Source organism: Callithrix jacchus, chromosome 12, assembly GCF_049354715.1.
Source record: "Callithrix jacchus isolate 240 chromosome 12, calJac240_pri, whole genome shotgun sequence".
NCBI classification, from domain to species: Eukaryota; Metazoa; Chordata; class Mammalia; order Primates; family Cebidae; genus Callithrix; species Callithrix jacchus.
Window position 1 is genome coordinate 22,367,921 of NC_133513.1, and position 20,979 is coordinate 22,388,899.

Sequence of the window (20,979 nt, forward strand, 5' to 3'; positions counted from 1 at the left end):
TCGGGCACAGTGGCTCCCAGCACTTTGGGAGGCTGAGGTGGATCACGGGGTCAGGAGTTCAAGACCAGCCTGACCAACATGACGAAACCCCATCTCTACCAAAGATACAAAAAACTAGCCAGGCATGAAGGCAGATGTGTGTAATCCCAGCTACCTGGAAGGCTGAGGCAGGAGAATTGCTTTAACTTGGGAGGCAGAAGTTGCAGTGAGCCAAGATTGAGCCTGGGCAACAGGGTGAGATTCCACCTCAAAAAAAAAAAAAAAAAAGTAGGGGGTATGATTTACGCTAGTGATCAAGGGTCACTTGCTGGCTTCTTATCCTATGCGAGTAAGATTGTAGACTCAAGTGTATCCCCAGAGGTGGGCTGTAGTTAAGCCCTACTGTTGCCTGGGAACATCAGAGGATTCATGTATTAGGGTTAGAGGATCAGAAGAAGCCAAATGACAGGAATCAATTTTACCATGAACTTCCCCTGTTTGTATCTATATACAAAGCCCGCCCAGAGGATTGTGAGTAGGTAATGCCTCTACACTGAAGAGCGAAACAATCCCTTGTCATCTCATCTTAATGAGAACATAGAAGGCAAGAGGCTTATTTTGACTGCTTTATTTATAAGTCCAATTAGTGATTTGACACAATTCTTTTCTTGCACAGGTAGCAGATGAAGCCTAGAGTTGCCACCACGCCTGCTAAGGTGGCCACAGCAGCCACAGCTTTGGAAGCAACATCCCCAGTAGTCTTGTGCCCTTTGGTGTCAGTAACAGCTACAAAGGAAGCAGACATCCGACTCTTAAGATCAGCATTTTTAAACAAGGGTAAGTTGAAGCCTTACATAAGGCTCCCCAGAGAAGGGGATAAAACTAAGCTTATTTGGGAAATTTGCAACATCGAATAAACTTACCCTGTGAGCCTGCCTCCTCCCTTGTTTCACTCCTACTCTTCTCCCCACGGCTCCCACTTGCTTTTAACAGCCTCAGATCAGATGGGCCAACACCTGGGAAGAACCTGAGTCTCAGCCTGTTTAATACAACATTTCATGCTAGTCGATGTGGTTAGCTGTCCCCTGAGGGTGTGATCCCATAGGTTCATTAAGACTTTCTCAGGTAAAGATATGGGATACCAGGAATATAAACCAATACAGACAAGTTTGGCCATAGCATGTTAAGATGCACATGCTCTGACCTAATCCTACTAGAAGTATAAGCTGAATTTCTTGTATAATAGTCAAAGATTCCAGCACTTTGGGAGGCCGAGGTGGGTGGATCACCTGAGGTCAGGAGTTTGAGACCCGCCTGGGCAGTATGGTGAAACCTCATCTCTACTAAATACACAAAGATTAGCTGAGCATGGTGGTGCATGCCTATAATCCCAGCTATTCAGGAGACTGAGGTAGGAGGATCCCTTGAACTCAGGAGGTGAAGGTTGCAGTGAGTCAAGATTGTGCCATTGAACTCTAGCCTGGACAATAGAGCAAGACTCCATCTCCCAAAAAAAAAAAAAAAAAGGGATTCCAATATGGACTGAGAACAAAATTGGAAATAAGCTATAGATAGCCATGAAGGAGGATCATGACTAAGGTAGAGCCATGTAGAATCCTATATGGCCCGTTGTACAGATATAAGGTAGATAAAACAGGTTAGAGACCAAGTTCTAGATCAATAGGTAGAAGATATGATCCCATTGGCTTTGAAGTGATTTCTCAGAGGGTACACAGGAGACTTAATAGAAGCCTACCTCTGGGAAGAGAGATGGTCTTTTATTCTTCTATTGCTTAGACTTACCACAGGTACATGGTATATGTAAGCATCGACCTCTTGGCATAAAAAGCCAAGAGCTTGAATCCGGGAAGTACTCCAGGCTTTAGGTCCATACCTCTGAATGAGAAGTCATCTGACAACAGGAGAATGGGTCCCGGGAGACTGACTGTCATTGTTTTTGCTTCATTGGTTCCTGTGGCTGGAGACAGACAATTGAGTTTGTGTTTGGCCTCTGGAATAGTGGTTCAAGATGTATGTCAATGGAATGCTTAGAAGCAGAAGCTTTATGGGATATCTAGTTCATGTCATTTGTCCTGCCTTTACAGGAGAGGTTATGCCCTTTACTGTAAAAATGGGTTGGATTCTTGGGGTCAGGTGTGGTGGCCTGCGGCTCTAATCCCAGCACTTTGGAAGGCCGAGGTGGGTGGATCAACTGAGGTCAGGAGATTGAGACCAGCCTGGCCAACATGGAGAAACCCCAACTCTACTAAAAATACAAAATTATCTGGGCATGGAGGCATGTGCCTGTAATCCCAGCTACTCAGGAGGCTGAGGCAGGAGAATCGCTTGAACTCAGCAGGCAGAGGTTGTGGCGAGTCAAGATCACACCATTGCACTGCAGCCTGGGCAACAAGAGTGAAACTCAGTCTTTTAAAAAAAAAAAAAAAAACACACAGACATTGATTCTTAAAGAACTTGTCTATAGAACTAGACAAGAACCTGTTCATCTTAGACCCATCACATGAGTAAGGTAGACTGGACCAAGAAGTTTTGACTGAGACAAGAGCTCTTGGCACTAAGTGAAGGATTAGTCATACCTGTCCTTAAGATCATCTAATCTGAAAAGCTGATACTTACTTTGCATTGAATTAGAATCACAGAAACAGGGAAGTGAAGTTTTTACCTCGCTTGTGCCTAGATGACACAGGGCAGGTCACAGAACACAGAGGGGAGTCAGGAGAGAGTCGATTGCAGATTAAGACACTGCAGTGGAAGTAGACCTGGAGACAGAAGAGAGTTAAGTGGAATCAATGCACTAACATTTAACCTGTCCCTGGTGACTTCTGAATCACTTACCATCCTAGAGAGCATGTGGGCTTCTGATACAAAGGCAAAAGCCTTCACGTCAAACCTCTGATAGTGATCAGGATGGGTCACGGAGGAGCCGACTGGATGGAAGGTAGTCAGGTAGTTGTCCAGGTTGTATGCACAGCTAGGAGGTATGCACCAGGAAGGGATGTCAGTCACAGGCATCCTGGAGTCAAATTTGTCATCTGCCCAGATTTAGTCATATGTCGTGTCTTCAGGACTATTGCCATATTTACCTCTGCCAGTACCTTTGTCATTCAGCATTTCATACCTGACCTATGATACCTATGAGGTCGTAAGTTGCATATGCCAGTTATATTTTAACTCTTTTAGCAGTACCCATTTTCCAGCTAAACGAGAAGTACAAGTTATATCATTTCAGAAGACACTGGCTTCTTCCCAAATATGACTATTCTATTAAAAAGAATGAGATCCAGTTATTTCCAACAATATGGGTGGAACTAGAGATTATGTTAAGTGAAATAAGCCAGGCACAGAAAGAAAAATATCACATGTTCACTTATTTGTGGGAGCTAAGAATTGAAACAATTGAACTTATGGACAGAGAGTAGGATGATTACCAGAGGCTGGGAATGGTAGAGGGGCCCTGGGGGGTGATGGAGAGTTGGTTAATGGGTACAAAACAAAATAGAATAAGACCTATTATTTGATAGCGCAGTTGGGCAACTATAGTCAATAATAAATTATAGGCCAGGCACGGTGGCTCATGCCTATAATCCCAGCACTTTGGGAGGCCAGGGTGGACGGATCGCCTGAGGTCAAGAGTTTGAGAGCAGCCTGGTCAACATGGTGAAACCCTGTCTCTACTAAATGTACAAAAATTAAGGCCAGCTGCAATGGCTCATGCCTGTAATCCCAGCACTTTGGGAGGCTTAGGTGGGTGGATCACGAGGTCAGGACTTCAAGACCAACCTGGCCAAGATGGTGAAACCCCATCTCTACTAAAAATATGAAAAAGTTAGCCAGGCATGGTGGCAGGAGCCTGTAATCTCAGCTACTCAGGAGGCTGAGGCAGAGAGTTGCTCGAACCTGGGATGCAGAGGTTGCAGTGAGCTGAGACTGTGCCACTCCACTCCAGCCTGGCGACAGAGTGAGACTGTCTCAAAAAAGAAAAATAAACAAAAATTAGACAATTGTGGTGCCTGTAATCGGTGCTACTCAGGAGGCTGAGGCATAAGAATCACTTGAACCCAGGAGATAGAGGCTATAGTGAGCCGAGATTACGCCACAGCACTCCAGCCTGGGCGATAGAGCGAGACTCCATCTCAAAAAAAAAAAAAAAGAGAGAGAGAGAGGAGAGAGAAAGCTTAGCAACTGAGCTACCACAGCTTCAAGAAAGCAAAGGTGCAGTTCTAGCTAAGTGCAGACTATTCCATAAGAATGCGTGAGATCCAGTAGGATAGAACCTGGCAGGAGAGCAATGACGATGAACACTTATATGTACAACTGTGTGGCTACAACCTCAGAGCCTCATAGGGTTCAGATTCTAGAGTCAGGTGGGTATTTCTAATCCAAGCTCCACTGCTTAGGTATTGTTTTGGGCTGGTTATTTAGGCAGCAAGCTTGGGGTTTCTTCATGAAGTAATATGACTAGTCCAACTAGTGATGTGGAATACATGGCACTGGGCCTGGCACGTGGTGTTGTTCAACAGATGGATAGAGACTAGAGATCAGTCTTTCCAGACAATGAATCTGTATTAGAGCCAGACTTTCTGGGGCTGGGGAGGACCTCATTTAAGATTCAAAGGTGATTGGAAGACAGCACATGGCCAAGCATGGTGGCTCACACCTGTAATCCCAGCACTTTGAGAAGCTGAGATGGGTGGATCACCTGAGGTTAGGAGTTCGAGACCAGCCTGGCAAATGTGGCAAAACCCTGTCTCTACAAAGAATCCAAAAGTTAGCTGGGTTTGGTGGCAGACCCCTATGATCCCAGCTACCCAGGAGGCTGAGGTAGAAGAATTGCTTGAACCCAGGAGGCAGAGGCTATAGTGAACCAAGATCACACCACTGCACTCCTGCCTGGGTGACAGGCTGAGACCTCATCTCAGAAAAACAAACAAAAACAAAAAAACCCAGAAGGCAACACAGGTCCCGATTAGAAAACAAGGACTACCTCAGGGTCTCACATGACTGAATGCCCTTCTGAAGCCCAAAAGGGTTTATTCCCATCACTGGCAAGTTCAGATGGATTACTCGATAGTACAGGGAGTACCTACCCATCCACGACAATGTTCCACTTGGGGAGAGAGTCTGGATCCATGGTGGACGTTGCCCAGCAGTCATCTAAGACCAGCTTGATGTTGGGGTCATCCCTGTTTAGGACTCTCGCTTCCATGTAAATTGGTTGGCGGAGAAATCTCACTAGAGGGTACTCATTGTTCTCATAAGGTTGTTGGTAGGAATTACCTGAAATTGAATGGTATTTGAGTAGTTGATGGCTACAACACATATTCACAGGTCACCATCGCTGTTAGTCTAGCAGTATCAGGAAGTTCATTTTAGGGAGGAGTTCAAGAATATTTAAGCGATTTCACAGACTGCAGTCTCTTACCTGGGTAGCTTTGCAGGATTAAGGTAAATGGACCGGACCTCACTGAGGCCACTGGAGGAGTAAGACTTTCAACATTGATGTTTAGTAGCTTGTCATTCCTGCTGTAAGAACACTTCACTGTCATTCTGTAAGAGTTTGGAGGAGGGAGAGTACAGAGAATTTTAGGTTAAAAAATTGCTTGAGTTAGGGCCAAGTGCAGTGGCTCATGCCTGTTATCCCAGCACTTTGGGAGGCTGAAGCAGGTGGATCACAAGGTCAAGAGATCGAGATCAGCCTGACCAACATGATGAAACCCTGGCTCTACTAAAAATATAAAAATTAGCTGGGCATGGTGGCACACGCCTATAGTCCCAGCTACTCGGGAGGCTGAGGCAGGAGAATCGCTTGAACCTGGGAGGCAGAGGTTGTAGTGAGCAGAGATCACACCACTATACGCCAGCTTGGTGACAGAGCTAGATTCTGTCTTTAAAAAAAAAAAAATCACTTGAGTTTAAACTAGAGTTTAAGAATCATAGCAATTGTACTCACCTGAACTCACTGTCTCTAGATATTTTGCTTGGAGGATCCATCCAGCGAGCATGTATTTCATTTTCATAGATGACTTTATCATCTTCAAACTTAAATGTCAGAGAAAAGTGGATTAACAGCCAGTTATGTCAAAGATGAGTCTTAACCTCATACCATCCGGCCAGTACTAACCTTATATCTTGTTCCACATCCATTCAGGGGTATGTGGAACCGTGCCAGCCCCTGGGACTGAGCCTTGAAGACAGGCTGGCAGGATGATCTTCCCACCCTCAGAGTACCCAGGTCGAGAGCTGGTTGTGTTTGGTGGCTGTAAACCTCGAAGTCCATAAACCCATCCTGGGTGCACTGCTCGGCTGTAACTAGACAGCAGTGAAGGTTTAGAGAAAACAAGGTTGTCTGCCATTACACTGTCCTCTCCCAACCTGATGTGTTACAAGGGAGAAATTCTATCTTAGCGGGAGGCATCAGAACTTGTCTTAAAGTCTTTGTGAGGACACCTTGATCAGCAGCTTGTATTACAAGGGGAGCTGAAGTTAACTGCTCTAAGAGTAGAACTTTTCATCCAAAGGAGGGACCAGGAAATGCGGGAAGAAGTGCTGTATAAGACCAGTGAGAATCCTGATGAAGGGTGGAAGTGACTTAAGATTAAACTTAACGTGGTTTTAAGTACAGCACCTATGTTATTGCATCCTTTCTTTGTATACTCACAAATCCTGAGTAGTTTGGGGACAAACTGAGGCAGGAACTTATTTTCCCTATGTGGCTTGACCTGTGCAGATCAGATTAAACAGAAGCACAGGGTGGAGGCAATGCTAAACCAGAGATATTCAGTCTGTATTCCTTTGAGAATTTCCAGGAGTTTGGGGAAGAAGAAACTTAAACTTTTAATCCTAATTAGAAATTTGAACATTCTTATCTAGATGGTAGGCTCGGGCTCCTAAGCCAAAATATCTAGACTACTTAACCACGGAGCAATTACCATGAGATCTACCTATGTAAAGATCTTAAAAATCTTATACTTAGGACCCCATCATAGCAGTTAGACTGTTTCTTATCTGTCTAGTCTTTAGTTTCTTCAATCTGTAAGCAATACATCCGAATGTGACCTTCTATTTTTCCTACAGAAAGAGCCAAGGGAGAGAAAATGTAGAACATGGTTTTAATAAAAGGCCTTTACCTATGGAAACTGGTGACTCGCAGAGACACTCAGGATGGATCACCATGGATACCGTCTCCAGCTGGAGGAGAAAGGTCAGCTTGAGTGAAGCTAAGTAGAACTGATGGAATAGGCATTTTTCAGACAACTGAAATGAGAAGAGAATGTCAATTAGCAGCCATAGCCTGTTGGGGCCTGGAACCATCACGGGGGGCAGGAAGGAAGTCCACTGAATACTTGCAGGACACATTCCAGACTTATCTGGCTTCCCTTTAAACCAAAACAAGAGATACCCTATCACTTCCTCAGATCTGGATGCATCCCCAGGCAGGAGATTTATTGCTTTAAACTCGTGCCCTGGAGTACCCAGCACTGTACTCTTTGTACTAGGCACTAAAGCTTGAATTAACAGATCAAATTCCGAACAATAGTGGAATCTTCTGCCAAGCCAGGTCTGTGTCAAAAGGACTCTACAGATGTTATAAAATGCTATTGCATAACATGTATCCCCAACCTAAGGTTATTCTCTGGTATCCCTGGCAGTTCTAGTGAAGACTAGCCTCAACAGTGACAGTACGGGACCCTTTTGTTTAAATTAAGGTGTCCTGTTCATTGGCCAGGACAGGTTCACCATTAGGTATTTGACAGGTAGTTGCTACTACTCAGTTGTGGGCTTAGATAATTTTAAGACTTAGAGGATTTTTCATGACAGAGGTTAAAGAGGTTTCATGTTAGAGAATGAACTTCAGTTACTTGATATTTCACTTATACAAGATGATCAAATGAGGCCTTCTGGAGTTTGAATCTGTTATGTTGGCAGTTAGTTTATGGGCAAGTTATCAGCTGTATCAGCACCATCCGCAACAGCATACTTCAAGTCAGGACTCTGTAGAGTTCAGTGGTTGATAATTGAACATACTTTCGTTTTGAGCAGAGTTTTGCTGAAATGCAATTTTGTGCCATCTGTTGCTTCTAGATCAATTCCACTGTCATGCAACTGGCTCACTTCAATGTTCTGGTTTCCAAAGTTCACAGACTTAAGCTTCCCAGGAAACTCTGGTATGGTGACAGTCATGTGTGTGGCATTGCAGGTCACAGGATCTCGAAGGAATGACAGCAAAATGCCAATTACCAGCCTTGATTAAGCTTCTAGGACAATGTCTCCCACACTGAGGTTGCAGCTATCTGGGACCTTACCTGGTGCACAAATAGCTCGTGAAGAAAAGATCACCTTCTGCCCAGGAGCTATAAACATAAGCTTCAGAGACATCATGTAGAGATGACTGTTACCTTGCTAGGGGGATAAATAACAGTGAACTTCAAAAACGTTGGTTACTTGAGTCTCTAACCAGTAAGCATCATCTTGGCAAGCATCTATTCAAGTATTGAGCACTGCACGGACACAAGTAGGATTTAGGTGTTTGTCCAATGACTGTTCTGGAGGTATACTAGTTTCAATCCTTGTTCTAGTATCTGGAAGAGTGTTATCTAGGTCACCTGTAGCCAATCACTTCTGGGCAGATAAGATTTGTCCTTACTCCATGACTGTTTTAAAGTATCAGCAGCCAGACAACGTTTTTAAGCCTCAATCCATTTGTGTTCTTAATGGAAAATAGGACTATTCTTGAAGTGGTTGACATTTGAGCCCTTATGTGTCAGGACCTGTCCTAGGTACTTTAACAGATGAATTCATTTAGTATAGTATTCAGACTATTGGCCTGGAAAGCACCAATACTTACTATAAAAGATAGGACAACAATAACCCAAACAACCCATTAACCCATAAAGCTTTTAGAAATATGCCTATTCTGTGTTGTACTATAGATTTAAGACTATGAAAAAGATCAGATTGACGTAAGGATCGTGTATTTTTTTGAAAAAGAGTCTTACTCTGTTGCCTAGGCTGGAGTGTAGCGGCACCATCTCGGCTCACTGCAACTTCCACCCCCCAGCTTCAAACGATTCTCTAACCTTGGCCTCCGGAGTAGCTGGGATCATAGGTATGCATCACCTCACACAGCTAATTTTTTTGTATTTTTAGTAGAAACAGGGTTTCACTCTGTTGACGAGGCTGGTCTCAAACTCCTGACCTCAAGTGATCTGCCCACCTCGGCCCTTCCAAAATGCTGGGATTACAGGCATGAATACCCAGGGAAGAGTTTGGCACTTAATACATTAAAATGCTTGAATGGGTTGTATTGTAAGTTAATGTGAAGACATGGTTGAGATCATGCTTGGATTTAGGAATACTGGCCTATGCTTTGGTAGTACAATGACAGACTCCACACCTACCACATAGTGATTCACTCCAGTGGCATTGAATGGCACTTGGAAGGTCATCCTGTTGTTGTCGAATAGGAGGTTGAAGCCTTCCATCATAGCTTCCGACAGGGTCAGAGTTTTGGCTTTTGCACCATCACCAACCTCAATGCTCCATCCCATCTGAACTTCTGTCTGCTGAAGTCAAAAGCTTTGTTTAGGGTGCTGGTGCTCACTTAACCAAGTCTCCGGTAGTCTAATGATTTATCAGGTTAAAGGTAATATCACTTTTAACAGAATTAAAGGTTAAGGTTTGATTTTTTAAATTTTCTTTCATACCTGAGTGGCATCAGCCAAACCAGAGAAGATCCGTGGCAAGGAAAACTGGAAGAGAATTGTGATGTAAGACTGATTTGGAGGTGGATGTTTCTGAATTCATGTCACCTGCCAGAGAAATTGCTGTGTAGTTATCACACCAAGAAGCCTGGTTGGGGGATGCAGTGGAAAAAGCACATGAACCCTGACTGAGCCTTTAGATGTCATTATACTTCTTTGAACTTCTGATCCCAAGAGGCAGTTGGAAGATCTAAGCTCCTTTCCAGCTGTAAGCTGGGACAATTTTTTTCTGAGACAGTTTTGCACTTGCCACCCAGGCTGGGGTGCAATGGTGCAATCTCAGCTCACTGCAACTGCCGCCTCCTGGATTCAAGCAATTCTCCTACCTCAGCCTCCCAAGTAGCTAGGATTATAGGCATGTACCACCACACCCAGCTAATTTTTTGTATTTAGCAGAAACAGGGTTTCACCATGTTGGTTGGGCTGGTCATGAACTCCTGACCTCAGGTGATCCACCTGCCTTGGCCTCCCAAAGTGCTGGGATTACTGTGTGAGCCACTGTACCCGGCTGGAACAGTGTTCTTAAACATTCACCCTTTCACCTGTGTCCATAGAAATGAGGTACTATGTAAAGCCATGCAGTTCTATCATTGTTACAGTGTTGCTTTTATGTCAGTGTCATATTTTGTGGTCCATTGTTGACATTAGCCATGTTAGACTATAAATCCCTGAAGATGCAACTGGGCTGTTTTGTTCACTTATTTCATCTTAGCATCTGGGGTAGGACCTGGAACATGGCACGAATTCCATTTGTCAGATGATTAGTGTGAGTATAACTACCAATAAAACCCTTTCTATTCCCATGTGCCAAGTATCATGTATACACTCAGCCAATTCTTAGAGCCACCCTATGAGGTGAAGATCATTGTTCTATCATTTTGGACTTGGAAACAATGCCTCAGGGTGGTTAAACCATCATTGCACAGAAAATTGGCAAATACGGGATTAAATCCTGGTCCAATTTCTAAGCCCAGCCCTGGTTAGAACATCACATTCCCCCTGCAATAGCCATATACTTCAAGTAGTCAGCCCGTTTCACTCACAGACATTGAATCCTTTTTGCAGGTTGTAGCTGCTGAAAACCCATGGGTCTCTTCTACCTGCATAGCTGGACAGAAGAACTGGTACATGACAGCTCCGTGTCTTACAGCAGCACTGTCATTCATAAACTTGATGGTCATCTGGTGCCCGCCATGCTGTGTACAAATAGCACAGTGGGAACAGAGTAAGTGGTGGTACCTCCATGGGATTCTAGAATACCATCTGACCCACCTGAGTAGCAAAACCCTTAAAGTTGCCAATACCATGAGTGCTGGAAGGTACCTCATTCCTCTACCAGGAGATTAGCTAACCCATTGCAATTTGTTATTGAAGACTCATGCTGATAGGCCAGTTTTAGCATCAGGAAATGGAGTTCCGTTTCTGTTTCTCTTATGTCTACCCTATGTCTCAATACCATGGTCCTGGCTAAATGGAGTCGATATGGGGCTTCAACCCAGGTTATCTGAATACTTATTAAGCACTTAAGTAGCTGCCATTGTGCCGGGTAGAGCTACCTTTGCTATTACCCCTGACCTTAGGAAGCTCAGTATAGAGGCAGGATCAGCCAACCTTTTTCCATTATATATTAGCAACTCTTTCAGACTCTGTGGGCCACATAGAGTACATAGCATATTTCCTTAAGAGAACTTAAAAAGATAAAAGCCAACTGGGCATGGTCGCTCATGCCTGTAACCCCAGCATGAGGGAGGCCAAAGTAGACAGATTGCTTGAGCTTAGGAGTTCAAGGCCAGCCTGGGCAACAGGGGGAGACCCTGTTTCTACCAAAAAAATAAAAAAATAAAAATACAAAAGTTAACTGGGCGTGGTGGTATGTGCCTATGGTCCCAGCCACCAGGGAGGCTGAGGTGGTACTGAGACATAGGGTAGGGGATTGTTTGAGCCCAGGAGGTGGGGGTTGCAGTGAGCTGAGATCACACTACTGTACTCCAGCCTGGGCAACAGAGTGAGACCCTGTCTCAAGATTAAGATGAAACCCGTTCTTAGTTTGAAGACAAACAAAAAGCAGCCATGGAACTAGGCACAGTGGCCCATGTCTATAATCCCAGTGCTTTGGGAGGCTGAGGTGAGAGGATCCCTTGAGGCTAGAGGTTTGAGGCCAGCCTGGACAACACGGTGAAACCCCCATCTCTACAAGACAAAGGTTAGACGAGCATAGTGTTGCATGCTTGTAGCCGCAGCTAGTTGGAAGGCTGAGGCGGGAGAATCCTTTGATCCCAGCAGTTCCAGGCTGCAGTCAGCCATGATTGCAGCCACTGCTTTCCAGCCTGGGCTACAAAGTAAGCCTGTCTCAAAGAGGCCATGGACTGGATTTGGCCACCCACAGGTTACGGTTGGCAGTCCCTGGGTCTAAGAGAATGCAACTTTAAGCCGTCTATGGTTTAGAAGGCCTGTTTTAGAAAGAAATGACTGGATTTTTCATGAAGGACATATAATGATACTTCATTAGTTGATCATAGAGGGCCTTAGTGGACCAGATGACTTACAGTTCAAGCCTGTTTACAGAGTAGGGTCTAAAACTCTATCTGCACAAAGTTTATGCAGCTGACTACTTACACCGAAATCAGATGGTGTAGACTGTTAGGCATGCAGATTCCTAGAACTCACCCAGGCCTATGTCCAACTAGTCAATTACATCCAAACTTTCCAAACCACAACTTGCTAGCTTCTGCTTAGACAGGTTGCCTTTATTGCTCCTAATATTCCTAATTGGGCAAAACTGTTGCTTGGCAATAGAAAAACCCTTACTGCTTAGCCGCTGTTTGCCTTTTAACACCTGTGTCTGTGACGGTGGTGTTTTCTATTTGCTAGCACCAAAATAGCCTTCCATCTCATGTGAGGGTTTACAGACCAAAATAGCTAATGTTTCAGCATTTGTTGTATCCAGGTTTGGAAACAGATCTTAATCTGTAGAACATCGTTAGTCTTTAGTTACCCCATGGAGCAGGTACCATGACTCTCCTCTGCTCATGGGCAGAGGCTTGAAAGGGCTAGATAACTTGCTGGAAATTACTCCTAAGTAGTGGTGGAACCGGGGCTCAAGGGCTCAAGTACTGAAACAGCAGGGTTTCTGATCCTCAACACTGACATATCAGGCCTGGTAATTCTATTATGGTGAGGCACCTTGGGTAGTGTTGGTTATCTGCCAGCATCCTTGGCTTGTACCCACTAGATGCTGGTAGCAAGTCTTCTACCCCAGTTGTGATAGCCAACGATGTTTCTAGATATTGCCAAATGTCCTCTGGACAGATTTTTTTTTTTTTTGAGTTTCACTCTTGTTGCCCAGGCTGGAGTGCAATGGTGCAATCTTGGCTCACTGCAACTTTCACCTCCCAGGTTTAAGCCATTCTCCTCTCTTGGCCTCCCAGGTAGCTGGGATTACAGGTGACTACCATCATACCCAGCTCATTTTTTGTATTTTTGCTAGTGATAAGGTTTCACCATGTTGGCCAGGGTGGTCTTGTACTCCTGACCTCAGGTGATCACCCGCTTTGGCCTCCCAAAGTGCTGAGATTACAGGAGTGAGGCACCACGCCAAGCTTGGACAGATAATAGAAAAAAAGAGCCAGACACAAGACACCACCCCCTTGGTTGAGAGCCACTGCTTTACTCCAAAGAACAAGTTCTTAGCCAAGTTTACTACCAGTAACTATAGGTTACTATGTGCTTCCCCAAGTACTGCTCAAAGCAACTACTTACCACTCTCCTGGTACAGTTATCATAGGTAGCCCTCATGGTGAGCTTTTCTGGGTCCAGGAGGTAAGGGCAGTTCGGCATGTCAAGACCAAAGGGATCTGCCAAAGCCAGAGCAGGTTAGACAGGATGGCTGAGTGCATTTCAGTGACAGTCCAAAGCTGCAGAATCAAGACCACCAGTCCATTTCTAAGGCATTTCAGTCCCTTCACTTCTGCCCCAACCCGGTGATAGGATTTTAGCTTTGAGATACTAGGACTTGCAACCAGAAATTTCCCAGAGATGCTGATGTAAGACACACTTTCAAAGAAGACAGGTCTTCCATGCTGGGTTGCCTTATGCAAATCAGGTATCCCCATGGCATCATGGGAGTTGGGTGCCATTGCTGCAGGAGTTTGGGTACTCTGCTCCCCAAACAGGATTGGCCCAAGCCAAAGGCTCCCTGCTAATCAGGACTGTGATGAGATAACACACGTTACCTACCCACCACAGATGCATGCCATTTCTTGGTGCCAGGACTGCTCCGGAACTGCACTGCTATTCCCCTTTCATCGCAAATGACAGTGCCTAGAGAGCAAAAGAAGCATTTTGGGGCTTTGAGCCATAAAAGATGCAACTCCTACAAAAATGTATAGACTCCTCTCAGAAGGGAAGGATGCCAGATGAGAGAGGCAAGGATTGTCCCCTACCCTGAGAGAGCTCACAAACAAGCAAGACAACGACAGTATAATATACCAAGAACTGTAAGGAAAGTATCAGGCATCCAGGCTTTCTGAAGGAGCCAGGTCAACACCTTGACAATGGAGATGACGGAAGCAGATCCGAAAAACTGACAAAAGCTTTGTCAACAGGTTTTGCAAATTGAAGTTAGAAGCCAGCTGGGCACAGTGGCTCATTCCTGTAATCCCAGCATTTTGGGAGGCTGAGGCGGGCGGATCATGAAGTCAGGAGATCCTGGCTAACATGGTGAAACCTCGTCTCTACTAAAGATACAAAAAAGTAGCCAGGCATGGTGGTACGAACCTATAATCCCAGCTACTCCGGAGACTGAGATAGGAGAATCTCATGAACCTGGGAAGCAGAGGTTGCAGTGAGCCGAGACTGTGCCACTGCACTACTCCAGCCTGGGCAACACAGAGAGACAGTGAGGGACTGGAAGGCAGTGCAGGTGTTTTTTTGAGTTCTTTCATTTAGCAGGGATAGTAAGTCTACAGATTAGCAGAGAAATGATCCAGTAACCTGACCAAGGTAGAAAAGGGGGTGAATGGAGGTTGTCTGAGCCAGGCTTGTGTTTCTTGGCCAGCTATGCCCTCCAGCTACAACCTGTTTTCTCTGCTAAGAGAACTTCCCTTACCCAAGCACCATACCTGGAAAGGCAGGATTCACCAACTGAGAAACACCTATTGAGTTCACTGAAGTCACAAGGGTGAAGAAAAGAGAAATCGACCTGTAAGTGCTGGAAAGAGACAGGGAGATAGTTAAGGAAGAACGAACTTCAACCAACAAAGGTATCCTACCCCCTCCCTCTGCTTCCAGAATTACTCACCTCCAGCCTGCACCGAACCAGCCTGGGGGACTCCAAGAGTATCCTCTCTGCTTGGGCGCCATAGCAGAAGGCACTATCAGGCCAGGTAGAGGGTGGGCTGCTCTGTGTTTTTATATCAGGAAGCCAGTACCATCCACACCCTCTGCCCATTGAGGGCACCTGAATCTTCTCCCATTCTCCCAGCTGAAAGGAAAGGATTGGGGAAGGAAGTGGCCTCTCTGATTCCTGACAGCTTGCACTGGGCATTCGGCCAGCTGCCCCTGTGGGCCAGGCGTGAAATCAGAGTTCCCTGCAATCAGCTCCAGTTGAGTGAATTGGTATTTTCCCTATACCTTCGGGGAAAATTAGGATCTTTTGAGCAAATTATGTACAACTGCAATGTAGAATGAAAGAGAATCATGGGCTTTGTTGACAAAAAAAACAAGTCTTGTTCACACAACTAAACTTCTTTTTTGAGACACAGTTTTACTGTCACCCAGGCTAAAGTACACTAGTGCAATCTTGGCTCACCGCACTCTCCACCTCCTGGGTTCAAGTGATTCTCCTGCCTCAGCCTCCTGAGTAGCTGGAATTACAGGTATGCACCACCACGCCTGGCTAATTTTTGTATTTTTAGTAGAGACAGGGGTTTCACCATGCTGGTCAGGCTGGTCTCAAACTCCCGACCTAGGGGATCCACCCACCTCAGCCTCCCAAAGTGTTGGGATTATAGGTGTGAGCCATTGAGCCTAACCTAAAGCCTAGTAACATCTAGTCTCCTGGCTACTGCAGAAGTCACCCTGATAATACACATGAAGTGCCTTTAAAAGAATTAATGAAGCCTTATTCATCCCCAAGTATAAAAGCTTAAGTTTACTGCAAAAAATACAGGCAATTACAGAAAGATACAAAGAAAAGGCCAAAGTCACTCATAATAGTGCCACTGCTAGTATTTAGGTGGGTAACTTTACAGATGTGTTTCTACAAACACCACACACAATTAAAAAAAAAAACTGGGAAAAGTTTTTGTTTTGTTTTGAAAGAGAGTCTCCCTCTATTGCCCAGGCTGGAGGGCAGTGCTCTATCTTGGCTCACTGTAACCTCTGCCTCCCAGGTTCAAGTGATTCTCCTGCCTCAGCCTTCCAAGTAGCTGGGATTAAAGCACATGCCAACATGCCTAGCTAATTTTTGTTTTTTTTTTTTCAGTAGAGATGGGGTTTCACCATGTTGGTCAGGCTGGTCTCAAACTCCTGACCTCATGATCCACCCACCTAAGCCTCCCAAAATGCTGGGATTACAGGCGTGAGCCACTACACCCAGCCAAAAACTGGGAGGAAAGTTTAAACACTGTTTTGTAATCTGCTACTGCCACTTTATAACCTGTTAAACATAAAGCTCTCTGTCACCATTTTAAGGTTCCATAGTATTCAATGTTTAGATAAATCCATGTTTATATAACTTCCTTAATTATGGGCATTAAGGTGGCTTGCAGTTTTTCATCATTAAATCAATAATATGATGAGCATTCTGATACATTTTCTTGGTTAACCGTCAAGATAAATTCCTCAAAGTAAAGCTTCTGGGTAAAAGGGAGTAGTGATCGAAATAAACAAGAATGTTATGTTGTTGTAAAGCACTTGGAAGTTTCCCAATGGGGAAACTGAGGCAAAGCAACTTGCCCAAACAATGTCAGGGGCCAGGTGGAAAACTCAGATTTCCTGAGGCCTGATTGATATATTTTTTCAACATCTCTCATTGCTCGTTGAGATAACTAGATGTCTGCAGCCCATGTTCCAAAATAGGTGAATTTATATTCCCTATAAGTAGTGGGTGACATTTGCAATTATTAGATTGGTGCAAAAGTGATTGTGGTTTTTGTCACTACTTTTATTTATGTATTTATTTATTTTTTGAGACAGAGTCTCGCTCTGTTGCTCAGGCTGGAGTGCAGTGGCACAATCTCAGCTCACTGCAACCTCTGCCTCCTGGGTTCAAGCGATTCTCCTGCCTCAGCCTCCCCAGAAGCTGGAATTAGAGGTGTGCATCACCACACCCAGCTAATTTTTGTATTTTTAGTACAGACTGGATTTCACTATGTTGGCCAGGTTGGTCTTGAACTCCTGATCTCAAGTGATCCACCTTCTTTGGCCTCCAAAAGTGCTGGGATTACAGGCATAAGCCACTGTGCCCAACCCTTAGTCACTACTTTTAATGGCCAAAACTGCAGTCATTTTTGCATCAACCTAAACAGTATTCATTCATGTGTTGCCTTTGAGGTGTACCCTGAGGCATCTGAAATAACACTGTAGATTATAGTAGCATTTCCCTGACTTCTTTTATCAAAAGAGTCACATGGAGCTCTCATTAATATCAGAGATTCCTGGGTCCTCCCCGCTGCCAAAAGCTGCTGAATTGGACTCTCCTGAGGACGTGCCTGGGTAATATTCGTGTAATGAGCACCGCAGGTGATTCTTATGATCAGGAAAACCTGGAAAGCACCTGGAGGGAGTGAGATGAGAAAATCTGTGGTGGCCAGTGGTTAACTCTTTATAGGATTGAATGGATTACATCCCAGAGGAATTGGGGAGAGGGTGCAAAATACAGAAAAGTTTTTGGGGATAGAGATGGTAAAAGTATCTCATTTTACAAGCAAAGCATGATAGTGATAGTTTCTCCTTTTATGCATATTTTGCCAAAAATGGCACTTTTTCTACAAATGTAATTTATTACCACAACAGTGAAGACTATGATGAGAAGACATTAGAGGAAAGAGGAGCGAAGACGTGAGACTCAGAGCCCTGTTAAGAAGGTGGTCAGAGAAGTGATGGGTTAATGTGCTTAGTCAGCCTCCCTCAACCCCACCTCCCTCCCCACCTCAGTCCTCTACTCATTCCCCTCAGGACGCTGTTTTTTCTCAGGAGTGGGAAGTTTTTGCCTTGGAAAAGGGCAGCTTTCATCAGCGCCCCCAAATTATGGGTTTCTAAAAGTTTAAGGGGAAGCACAGAGACCCCAACAGGAGATGTGGTGAGAAGGCCCGCTGTGGGCTGGTGAAGCTGGTACATGCACCAGAGGTTGGTTTTGTTTGTCTCACCTAACCCAGACCTGTGGTGCACTAGGGGACAGTCACTGAATAAGTGGCTCCAGGCCCATGAGCATCAATGTCTAGGATTCTGCTCCAGAAAAGCGGGAAGCTACACTGTGTTTGTCAGCTGACTTTGAGCACAAGGAAGAAACAGCTGCTCCGTAAAACAGTGTCTCCTCACAGGTAGGAAAAACTAATGTCTTTACAAAAATGATTCTTAGAAGAATAAGTAATGCAGCCACACATGGACAGACTTTTCCACAAGGTAATGTCAGCCTCTGAAGCTCATTCAAATTCCAAAGATAATTATGTACAAGTTAATTTCTCTTTCCCTGTTCTATTTATTCTCCGTAACAATCATTACTGCCCCTCAAAAGAATTGTCTACAGTCCCCATCTCCTTTCTCCTCGATGAAAAACTGTATATATGCATCTGTACCCCACTGAGGGGTTAGGGGCAATCACTCTGATTTCCACCTCCCTTCCCTGCACGTTAATAACTTTGTATGCATTTTTCTCCTATTCATCTGCCTTTGGTCAGTTTATTTTCAGTGAACCTTCAGAGTGCAAAGGTGGGAGTTTTCCTCCTTCACCCCCTAAGAGAATAAGTAACACCTGCTTTTTTGACTTTGAGAGAGAAGGAAAGGAAAAATCATTTGGGAAAAACTCAGGCTGCATCTGCACAAAGATAAGCAACTTTGATTAGAGAGCTTCCAGGAAAAAGTTTCCTCCACTTTTCAGGCATATACACGGTGGGAACTTACACGGGGAAGAGGGAGGCTTACCTAAAACAAACCCACAATTATTAAAACAAGAGGAGCAGGCTTTATGCTTGCCTAGATACATACCCACAGCTGCATAAAATAGGGGGCATTGCACAGACACTTTTACTGATAAGAGAAGTTACTCGAACTGCTAGAGATTGAGAGAGGAGTTTCTTTAAAAAGCTTTTGAGTTCAGCTGTAACTCGGCAATCCTCTTGGACTCCCTTCCCTGCTGCAGAGAGCTTTTTTCTTTCACTTATTATTATTCTGACATGCCGTTTCACTCTTGTTGCCCAGGCTGGAGTGCAATGGTGTGATCTCACATCACTGCAACCTTTGCCTCCCGAGTTCAAGAGATTCTCCTGCCTTAGCCTCCCAAGTAGCTGGGATTACAGGCATGTGCCATCATGCCTGGCTAATTTTGTATTTTTAGTAGAGATGGAGTTTCTCCATGTTGGCCAGGCTGGTCTCCAACTCCCGACCTCGGGTTATCTACCCACCTCGGCCTCCCAAAGTTTGGGGATTACAGGTGTGAGCCACCACACCCGGCATCTTTCACTTATTAAATTTTCTCTCCAACCCCACCTTTGTGTCCACATTCCTTAATTTTCTTGGAGATAGAACAAAGAACTTGGGGTATTAGTTCAGACGATAAGAAACTGCTACATTAAGGTGCATTGGTGAGACTGCAGCAACTCTGTTCACCTCTATTTTGATTGAATTGCTTTAGTGATAAAATAACCAACTAAATCGTTATAGACTGGGCATGGTGGCTCACGCCTATAATCCCATCACTTTGGGAGGCTGAGGCTAGAAGTATTAAAACATGTGCTCTGAATGACGAGACCCACCCAAACAGGCTTTGTGTGAGCAACATGGCTGTTTATTCACATGTGCATGGGCGGGCTGAGTCCAAAAAGAGTCATTGGAGGGTAGTGGGATAGGAGTTTGTTTTATAGGTTTGGGGTAGGCAGTGGAAAGTTACAGAAGTTACGGTTCAGCGTGATTTTTGCAAGCTGGGAGTGGGGGTCATAGGATCTGGAGTCAGGAGGCTGACCAAGGTCAGTTACAAAGTCCAATTGCCTTATCAATTGAAGCAGGAATAAGGAACAATAGAGAATGTTTCAAGTTAAGAGGGTGCTGCAGGGGTTGATCATTCTGTCTCCTTTTGTGGTTTTCCAGTTACTTCAGACTTTTCAGGAACTCATCTGGGGTGTCTGTGCATGTCACAGAGGTTAACATGGTGTCCATGGTGCCGTCAGTTGGCCTAAAAGACCTTACAAGAAGATCACTTGAGGCCAGGAATTCAAAGCCAACTTGGACAGTGTGGCAGGACCCTGTCTCTTAACCATTTATTTATTTATTTATTTATTTATATTTTTAAGACAGAGTCTTGCTCTGTTGCCATGCTGGAGTGCAATGGCACGATCTCTGCTCATTGTAACCTCTGCCTGCCAGGTCCAAGCTATTCTTGTGCCTCAGCCTCCCCAGTAGCTGGGACTACAGGCATGTGCCACCACACCCAGCTGAGTTTTGTATTTTTGGTAGAGATGGGATTTCACCGTGTTGGTCTCGAACTCTTGACCTCAGATGATCCATCTGCCTTGGCCTCCCAAATTGCTGGGATTACAGGCATGAGTCACCATACCTGGCCAAAAAAATTTTTTTAAATATAATTTTGACCAGTTTCTGAGTGATCTACATAAACTACAGAGTCTAAGGTTCAAGGATGAAAACTCAATAGCATAAAAGTAAAATGCTGAAATGAATGGATCCAGAGCTTGAGGCTTTGAAACAAAGTCCCTATTGTAAAATGAAGATATTAAAAGGTTTAATATGTAGAGAGGTTTAGTGACTTGCTCCAGGTCATTTACCAAGTTAGTAGCACACAGAACTCCAGTGAGAAACCAGGTCTCCTGATGCCACTCCTGTCTTTTCTAATTCATTTTGATTTTCTCTGCGTGTGTCTGTGTGTGTGTGTGTGTGTGTGTGTGTGTGTGTGTGTGTGCATGTGCATGCAGGGTTTTAAAACTCTGTGCTTCTCTTGCAGTTCACTTGTCTTTTAAAAGTACAAGATGACATTAATTAGAATTTA

General features: G+C 44.6%; 1 protein-coding gene across 2 annotated transcripts; it reads right to left on the minus strand.

The window, feature by feature from the left end:
• Positions 1–592: 592 nt before the first annotated feature.
• ZP2 (zona pellucida glycoprotein 2) lies at positions 593–15,259 on the minus strand. Of its 2 annotated transcripts, none has more exon segments than NM_001267738.1 (19): positions 593–765; positions 903–995; positions 1,874–1,957; positions 2,663–2,759; positions 2,836–2,971; positions 5,088–5,277; positions 5,423–5,547; positions 5,951–6,039; positions 6,122–6,309; positions 7,128–7,254; positions 8,026–8,207; positions 8,304–8,400; positions 9,399–9,560; positions 9,705–9,749; positions 10,805–10,957; positions 13,521–13,615; positions 13,998–14,081; positions 14,882–14,970; positions 15,061–15,146. In NM_001267738.1, coding segments are annotated over 19 exon segments (2,241 nt in total). In that variant the 5' UTR covers positions 15,123–15,146; the 3' UTR covers positions 593–622.
• Positions 15,260–20,979: the final 5,720 nt, after the last annotated feature.

Bases quoted from the DNA above. Each gene is read 5' to 3' on its own strand.
- ZP2 (XM_009009250.5), bottom strand. From the start codon at position 15,122: ATGGCGCCCAAGCAGAGAGGATACTCTTGGAGTCCCCCAGGCTGGTTC. The intron at 13,616-13,997 runs GTAGGTAACGTG...TGGCTTTGGCAG, and splicing joins ATGGCATGCATCTGTGGTGG to ATCCCTTTGGTCTTGACATG. The intron at 2,760-2,835 runs GTAAGTGATTCA...TTCTGTCTCCAG, and splicing joins CCCACATGCTCTCTAGGATG to GTCTACTTCCACTGCAGTGT.